Source organism: Lepidochelys olivacea, assembly GCF_965140295.1.
Source record: "Lepidochelys olivacea isolate rLepOli2 genome assembly, chromosome: 3".
Lineage (NCBI taxonomy): Eukaryota > Metazoa > Chordata > Testudines > Cheloniidae > Lepidochelys > Lepidochelys olivacea.
Genome location: NC_140413.1, coordinates 107,650,113 through 107,659,155, shown reverse-complemented (window position 1 = coordinate 107,659,155; position 9,043 = coordinate 107,650,113). Strand labels below are relative to the sequence as shown.

Genomic DNA, 9,043 nt, shown 5'->3' with positions numbered 1-9,043 from the left:
CCTTGTCCATAGACTAGTATCTATGTCACAAAAACCATCATCACAGATTCTTGTTAATAGTCTCTTCTCAGAGAAAAAGGATGTAATGGATGTGGAAACTGAAATACCATCTCACCCCTGGAAGGAATCTCTCTAGGTCAAGTGTGAGACACCTTACTTGAGCATTGGGGAAAAATTTACTTTGGGCTTCAACTACCCCTTTTCTGTGGATAGATAGAGGACTTCAGTCTCCAAGGGTGTCAAATAAACAACTTTTATCAGGACTACATTTACTTTTAAAATTAATTTAATACTCAAATTTTTCTCAAAAAGTAATAAGTTCTCAGAAAACAGAGATGGATATCAATTAATAAAAACAAACAACACCCCTACATAAGAAAGAATAAACTGACAATTTCTGTCCTTTGAAACTTTCTGGTCAGAAGCATTGTCTTTACTGCTATCAAATTGGGGAAATTTATCTTGTGATGTGTGGATATTTGTTTTCTGATTCAAGATAGAGGGTTTTAAAATATAGACTTGTTTACCTTCTCTGGGCTTCTCTTTGTACAATAGTTCATTATATGTAGTTCCTTTTAAGACAGTATTTTGAAAATACTTGTCCTTTGCTATACTGTTCCATATTTAACAATCATAGCTTGTGTTCGTTTAGTTAGATAACTTTGACACACAGATGTGTGGGTAAACCTTTAGATTTTTCTTCCTTTTTTCTGTGCATCATCTCATGTCTGCTGGGAAGGATGAAAATATACTGAATGTTAACATTAAAGAAAAAGAAAACAGCAACAACATATTCCCATTCTTATTGCCAGTCACAATGTCATTCTAAAATGTAGATTTTATTTCTTTGTCTTAATTTCCATAGCATTTATAACAGATAGAATAATTACAAAGATGAGTGTGACATTCTGTGTCTCAGGGGAACACCCTGCACCCCCATGCTCATTCTTATAAAATGATTGTGTGGTATCCAATGCAAAGTTTGTCATGTCGGGTGTCTTCAGAAGGCTCGTGATGCACTGAGCATTGTTGTTATATTAATGTTTGGGTTGTAATTTCATGTATATAGTTATGAGGCTGCTAATGTGTCCTCATGGCTTAAAACAAGCCCAGACAAATCTCTCCAGAAACAGAGGGGCAGTTCACACCTTATCAGGGCATGTATGGCACAAACCCAGCCCTGCCTCACAGGAACAAAGGACACTGGCCTAGGCACTGTCAAAGGATCTGTTGGACTCTCAAGTGAGTCACCCCCCTTCCCTTGGACATTTTGGGACTATGATGAGGTAATGCTCACCTGACCCTGAAGGGGATGGCAAAGCCAAGAGGGAAGAAAAAACATGATAAATGGGAGAGACGTTTGCCTTGCTCTCTCTCTTCTACCTACATCCAGGGCCGGCTCCAGGCACCAGCGAAGGAAGCAGGTGCCTGGGGCAGCCAGTAGAAAGGGGTGGCACTCCATCCATCATCAGGGCGGCACGTCCGGGTTTTCGGCGGCAATTCGGCAGCAGGCCCTGCAGTTCCTCTCTTCCTCTTCAGTGGCACTTCGGCGGCAGCTCAACCAGGGTTGTTGTGTTTTTTTTTTCTTTCACCGCTTGGGGCGGCAAAAGCGCTGGAGCCGGCCGTGCCTACATCTACACGCACCACACCAAGAGACTCAAGCACTGATCAAAGCAGAGAGCCAAGCTGAAGGGCAACCAGCCAACCTGTGGTGAGAAGCGCTTAAGTTTCTAAGGGGACTGCAAGTGTTAAGATCAGCTTAGAATGCATTTTGCTTTTATTTCATTTGACTAAATCTGACTTCTTGTGCTTTGACTTATAATCACTTAAAAGCTATCTTTGTAGTTGTCAAAGCTAAATCCTCGCTCTGGCACTTTGAGTGTAGAAGGTGGGGGCCCTCAAGGATTCTAAGAATTAATACTGGCCACTCCAGGCTTGTGTTAAACTCCCAAAGTTACAGTTTTTCTCTTACTTTGGATGCATAGATGATGCCACCACTCAAGTGCAAAACACCTTTGAGAACCCAGGAAGGGGGCACTTGGGAATTCCTTCCTGTGGGGTACCCTTTCACCCCCTATCCCTTTCACCCCCTCTCTGGGGAAGAGCTGAGAAAGAAAAACAAAGGAAATCAGCTGTTGCCACTAGCTAATTAAACAACACATGCACAAACCTCTTAAGACACAAAAATTCAATTCTATTCTTAAAAAAAGGTAAATTTTATAAATTAAAAAAATTACATCTGGGAATTTAGACTTTTTCTAGATTTAAAAAAAAAACAATTACAAGGAATAAGCATCAAGAATAGCTTCTCTGAGGTCCAGCTTAAAGGTTACAAGCAAAATAAAAGCACCTGGGGTTAGCAGAGAGGAGTTCACAAGCCATAAAGAAATAAAAAGAGATAAACCTAATCCCATCTTCCTAGACATTTCCTAATCTTCTTACATATATGGGGTTTCAAATGAGTACTTTCTAGTTTCTAGGTATGATTCTGATGATTTTTCATACCTGGCCCCAAGTTTCTTACAGTTGCTGCCCTTCCCCACTCTCTGGGAGAACAATCACAGACAGAGAAAAGGGGAGTCGTTTTTCAATTTTTAAAAGTTCTAGCCTTCCCATTGGCTCCTTTGGCTAGGTATCCACTCACTTCCTTTTACCTATCCATAGCAGTGAGACTTTTTAACTCTTTACAGTAGAGCAGTTAGAGAACAGCTACTAAGAAGTGGAGGAGCTACTAAGGTGGAGGAGTTGCACTGTATGTAAGAGAGTGTATGATTGTTCAGAGCTCCAGTATGGAACTGGAGAAAAGCCTGTCAAAAGTCTTTGGGTTAAGTTTAGAAGCGAGAGCAACAAGAGTGATGTTGTGGTGGATGAGGTAGACGAGGCTTTCTTCCAACAACTAACTAAAGTTTCCAGAACACAGGCTCTGGTTCTAATGGGAGACTTCAATCAGACTGACATGTGCTGGGACAGCAATACAGAAGTGCACAGACAATCCAGGAAGGTTTTGGAGAGTGTTGGGGACAACTTCCTGGTGCAAGTGCCGGAGCAACCAACTAGGGGCCATGCTCCTCTTGACCAACTGCTCACAAACAGGGAAGAATTTGTAGGGAAAGAAGATGTGGGTGGCAACCTGGGCAGCAGTGACCATGAGATAGTCGAGTTCAAGATCCTGACAAAAGGAAGAAAGGAGAGCAGCAGAATACACACATGGGGTTTCACAGAAGCAGACTTTGACTCCCTCAGGGAACTGATAGGCAGGATCCCCTGGGAGGCTAATATGAGGGGGAAAGGAGTCCAGGAGAGCTGGCTGTATTTTAAAGAAGCCTTATTGAGGGCACTGCAACAAACCATCCTGATGTGCAGAAGGAATAGCAAATATGGCAGGCTACCAGCTTGGCTTAACAGTGAAATCTTTGGTTAGCTTAAACACAAAAAGGAAGCTTACATGAAGTGGAAACTGAAGGGTTAATGTCTAGCTATTCCACCTGGAAGCAGGCGGGGCACACCCTGACTGTTTCCTAGGAGCAATGCACACATTGCTCTATCCAAGGACAAGGGCTAGATATGAACCCTGAGAACTTGATTGTTTGGACAGCAACTGTGGGAGGTTTCTTTAGCCTGGGCTCAAGGCCTGAGAACCAGGATTGTAGTAGATAGAGGATGGTAACTAAGCATATGAATCAACGTCATACATTCCTTTGTGTAGCAGTGTGTAATGCTTAGGGGGAGAAATATAATAAAAGGAGAAGGTGGAAGGCAGGGGGGGCAGAACAGCCCATCTCCGCTGACCAGCCTGTTTGCTTGCATAAAGCTGTGTTCTGTCTCATCACTGAACCGCAACAACTGGCGCCCAAACGTGGGGCCCTCAGCACTCACCTCACCCGGCAAGGGTTTCAGACGCGTCACTCATCCACTTCGTGGATCCCGGTGAGTATTTTTCATTGTGGTAAGTATGGGAAGCTCCCTCTCTGCTTTGCAAGTGCAACACCGTAATGAGCTGCAGTATTTGCTGCGTAAGGCTCAGCATGACTGCCCGGCTCGAGAACTCACTCTCCTGCTACAGGAGGTGCGTGCCAAGTGCCCGTGGTATCCTGAAGCTGGAAGCCTTAAGTTAGCGGACTGGGAGCGATTGGGCCAGACATTGCACAAAGAGCCTCGGGCACCCATGCAGGCTTTACATGCCTGGCACCTCTGCCGCGACGTGGTACAGCGTGTCGCCTCAGACAGACCCTCCCTCGCGAGGCTGGTGCTCTCGCCGCCCCCGTCCGCCCCTGCAGTCATCCCCCCTCCTGGCGATGCGACACAGCGTGTCGCCTTGGAAAGGCCCTCTTCAGCACCAACAGAGGAGCTGCCGATCCTGCCACCCCCGTCCGCTCCTGCAGCCATCCCTCCCCCTGCTTCGCCCCCAGTGCCTCTATTACCACCGCCTCCCTGGCCTTCCCCACCGGAGCCGGTGTGTGATCACCCTCCCCCCATGGGGCCCCCCGGAGAGTCATCTGCATCTGTTCAGAAGCTTTCGCTGGTGCAACAAATGGTTCACGCAGCGAAAGCTCGATCAGATCTTACAGCAGAGGAGCTGGCTGATCTGGTCTCCGTTTGCCCGGTGACCTGGCAGAATGATGACCAGGGCAACCCCGTGGGCACCTGGACCACTCTGCCATACTCGGTGGTTAGAGAGGTAAAGAAAGCAATTCGTGAATTTGGCCTGACTAGCACCTTTGTGCGTGGTCTCATTGAAGGGATGGGTGCTGGGTACTCCCTAATCCCTGAGGATTGGAAAACGCTGCTGCGCATGATGTTGTCACCCAGTCAGTATGTTATTTGGCTTAGTGAGTATCGGCAGATGGCAGAACGCCAAGCCCAGGTATATAGAGAGCAAGGTATCATTTATGAGCATTTGGCAGGGGAGGGCCAGTTTGCTACTATTGAGATGCAGTCTCAACTCCCTCAGGCCGTCTTCCCCATTATTTCCACCTGTGCCCAGCATGCTTTCAAGAAGGTCCCGGATTCAGGCAAGCCTACCAAAAGCTTTGTCAGTATCCGTCAGGGTGCCTTAGAGTCCTTTTTGGATTTTACCAACAGATTGCAGGAGGACACTGACTTTCAGCTGCCAGGGGAGGTCTGTGCCATACCTACACAGGTGACGGGACCTCTCCCTGCCGGCTTTGTAGGTCTTGTTCTCCCTCGCTCACATGCTGGGAAACAGGGCTTTTTTGTCATTCCAGGGGTCATTGATGCTGATTACACTGGCATTATTAAGGTTCAGGTGTGGACTCATCTTCCACAGTCGCTCCCGCGTGGACGGTCAATTGCACAATTGATTTTAGTCCCCTATCAGGTGCCAGCTGCCGAGGATCGAACTCGGGGCGGAGGAGGCTTTGGATCTACGTTGTCTCACTCGCCGTCTCACAGCGCGTCTTCTCCACTTGTTGCTCTGACAATGTCAGTCCGCCCCTCGAAACCTCAGTTAACACTTCTCTTAAATGATGTTCCTTTTACAGGGCTGGTGGACACTGGAGCTGATGTTACAGTGATTCGTGATCTGGAGTGGCCGGTTAGTTGGCCTACGGTTCCTTCTAAAGAGTTGTGGGGGATTGGGGGTAGCAAACCCGGGCGCCAAAGTTTGTCTTGGGTCACGGTCTCTAAACCAGGAGGCCGTGCCCTTGCTACAATCCGCCCTTTTGTGCTCCCTGTCCACCTCAATATTTGGGGCCGTGATTTACTTACAAAGTTAGACACCACCCTCGATATTAACATCTGATGGCTCTCCCCACCGAGGTGTAGTCACTTATCAGTTGGGTGACCCCCCTCGTTGGCATTCTCGTTTTACACTGCCTCAGCGTTCTGCACAGCGTTCAGAATTGGCTGCTGTTATTTTGGCTTTTCAATTTTTTGCTGATTGTCCCTTTAATTTAATTGTGGATACCCATTATGTTTATCAGGTAATTGATCATTTACCCCTTGCCCTCATTACCCCTCAGGTTGATGCAGACCTCCTTCACCTGTTTTTGTCTTTACAGCGTCTTCTTGCCACTCGTCATTTCCCTTACTTTGTTGCTCATATTCGCAGTCATACCCCTCTGCCTGGGCCACTCACTGAGGGCAATGCACGCGCCGATCGCGCGTTGCGTGGTCAGGTAAATTCCCTTTTTTCTGACCCCATTGAAAGCCATGCCTTTTTTCATCAGTCTGCCTCTGTTTTGGCCCGGCAGTTCCACATTCCTGCTGATCATGCACGTTCCATTGTTCGTTCCTGCCCCCACTGTGCTGCTGCTGCTCCTACTTTTTCTTATGCCGTTAACCCCCGAGGTACCGCAGCAAATCAGCTGTGGCAAATGGATGTTACTCATGTACCACAATTCCACCCCTATTCATTTTTACATGTTTCCGTTGATACTTATTCAGGCTTCCTTTGGGCAACCCCACAACGTGGGGAAGCCACTAACAAAGTTATTCACCATTTGCTGGCCTGCTTTTCTGTTATGGGTCGCCCTTGCCAAATTAAAACAGATAATGCCCCAGCCTACTGCTCTGCAGCCCTCTCCACCTTTTGTGCCCGCTGGGACGTCCGTCTCAAACACGGAATCCCTTATAATTCCACGGGCCAAGCCATTGTTGAACGTGCCAATCGCACACTCAAAACCTTGCTAGATAAACAATTAAAACAAGGGGAGCTGCATCTCCGAACCTTAGGAGACATTCAACAACAGATGTATATTCTCTTGTTTACTTTAAATAATTTAACACTGAATGCAGATCAGCAGACCCCTGCGGATCGGCATTTTCACAAATCTGAGGTACTGGAAAGACCGCGTGTCTTTTACCGTCAGCTGCCCGATCCACAGTGGCTGGGCCCAGCACCTCTAATCACTTGGGGTCGGGGATATGCTGCTGTGTCTCTCCCTGCAGGACCGTTGTGGGTTCCAGCCCGGTGCGTGCGACCAGCACTTAAACAACATGGCATGGCACCAGGGGCTGTCGAATCCCATACCAGAGTTTCAGCTGACCTTGGAGGAGACCGCGTTGCCCCCCGAGTCGACAACGGCGGGACGGAAACGGAGGAGGCGTAGCGTCCCAAGCCAGCCCGTGACATGGGGAGCAGTAAAAGCATTGGTCGCCACGGCTCAACGAAAACTGGCAGCAGATCAGCAGCCAGAAACTCCTAAGACTTTGTTTGTGGCGATTCTCGCCCAAATCACTGCTAATTCTGTGATGATTGTGTGCCTTTTGTGCCTATTTGCTGTAGGGGTTGGCTCGGAAGCGCCTCCCCCGTTACAAGTCCGAAGGAGAATAAGATACTGCTCTTTGCTTATGCTAATCTTTTCTCCCAGTACTCTAGCATGGCTAATTGGGGCCCGGCCAACTATATTCTGCCTCGCACGGCTATATCCCTTCACACACCGTACCCGGCCGGGGCTCACAATGTCACCTGTGCGCGTGTAGTTAACTGCACTAGTACAAAGGTGCCATTGGGCTGTCAAAAATTTCTCAATCCCTTTTAAATTGTTCCCATGCTGTTAATGTTTCATATAATTATGGCCATATCATCCTACCATCAGGATGGGTTTTTACTTGTGGTTCATGCACCTTTAATTATATTCCTGCAAATTTAAGTGATGGCACCCTTTGCTGTCTTAGTAGAATGATACTTATATTGCCTTTTGCTGGTTACAATTGTAGTAAAAGAAGTGTACCCCTTTTAGATGATTATATTGCAGATGTTAAGCTTTTGGTTATTTTGTGTTTGTAATCATTGGGCTTATTTTTTGTTGTTGCTGTGTACAATGTATTCCTTCCTTGTTAAGACTTTGTAAAATTTTGCCCTGGAAAGCTCCCCAGGTTATGTCCTTGTCTGTCTGGGAGTTAAATTAGCATGACAAAACAAATTGGCGGCTACCATGAGATGGCCAACTTCAATAAACAAAAAAAGGGGAGATGAAGGGTTAATGTCTAGCTATTCCACCTGGAAGCAGGCGGGGCACACCCTGACTGTTTCCTAGGAGCAATGCACACATTGCTCTATCCAAGGACAAGGGCTAGATATGAACCCTGAGAACTTGATTGTTTGGACAGCAACTGTGGGAGGTTTCTTTAGCCTGGGCTCAAGGCCTGAGAACCAGGATTGTAGTAGATAGAGGATGGTAACTAAGCATATGAATCAATGTCATACATTCCTTTGTGTAGCAGTGTGTAATGCTTAGGGGGAGAAATATAATAAAAGGAGAAGGTGGAAGGCAGGGGGGGCAGAACAGCCCATCTCCGCTGACCAGCCTGTTTGCTTGCATAAAGCTGTGTTCTGTCTCATCACTGAACCGCAACAGGAAACTTGGACAGATGACTTGGGAGAAGTATAAAAATATTGCTCAAGCATGCAAGGGTGTAATCAGGAAGGCCAAAGCACAATTGGAATTGCAGCTAGCAAGGGATGTGAAGGGTAACAAGAAGGGTTTCTACAGGTATGTTAGCAACAAGAAGAAGGTCAGGGAAAGTGTGGGACCCTTACTAAATGGGGAGGCAACCTAGTGACTGGTTATGTGGAAAAAGCTGAAGTATTCAATGCTTTTTTTGCCTTGGTCTTTGCAGACAAGATCAGCTCCCACACTGCTGTCCTGGGCAACACAGTATGGGGAGGAGGTGAGCAGCCCTCACTGGTGAAAGAACAGGTTAAGGACTATTTAGAAAAGCTGGACATGCACAAGTCCATGGGTCCAGATCTAATGCATCTGAGGGTGAAGAGGAAATTGGCTGATATGATTGCAGAGCCTGTGGCCATTATCTTTGAATACTCGCGGCGATCGGGGGAGGTCCTGAATTCCTGGGAAAAGGCAAATATAGTGCCCATCTTTTAAAAAGGGAAGAAAGAGAACCTGGAGAACTACAGACCAGTCAGCCTCACGTCAGTCCCTGGAAAAATCATGGAACAGTTCCTCAAGGAAACCATTTTGAAGCACTTGGAGGAGAGGAAGGTGATCAGGAACAGTCAACATCGATTCACCAAGGGCAAGTCATGCTTGACCAACTTGATTGCCTTCTATGATGAGAT

General features: G+C 47.0%; 1 protein-coding gene across 3 annotated transcripts; it reads left to right on the top strand.

Annotated features, from left to right (window-relative positions):
* Positions 1–3,933: 3,933 nt before the first annotated feature.
* LOC311518162 (uncharacterized protein) lies at positions 3,934–8,288 on the top strand. Of its 3 annotated transcripts, XM_084623696.1 has the most exons (3): positions 3,934–5,554; positions 6,021–6,137; positions 6,910–8,288. In XM_084623696.1, exons 1-3 carry the CDS (start codon positions 3,953–3,955, stop codon positions 7,441–7,443), a joined length of 2,253 nt encoding a protein of 750 aa, XP_084479822.1. In that variant the 5' UTR covers positions 3,934–3,952; the 3' UTR covers positions 7,444–8,288. The 3 variants fall into 3 exon arrangements, with proteins under 3 accessions (XP_084479822.1, XP_084479823.1, XP_084479821.1); XM_084623697.1 differs by lacking the exon at positions 6,021–6,137; XM_084623695.1 differs by having other exon boundaries at positions 6,021–7,206.
* Positions 8,289–9,043: the final 755 nt, after the last annotated feature.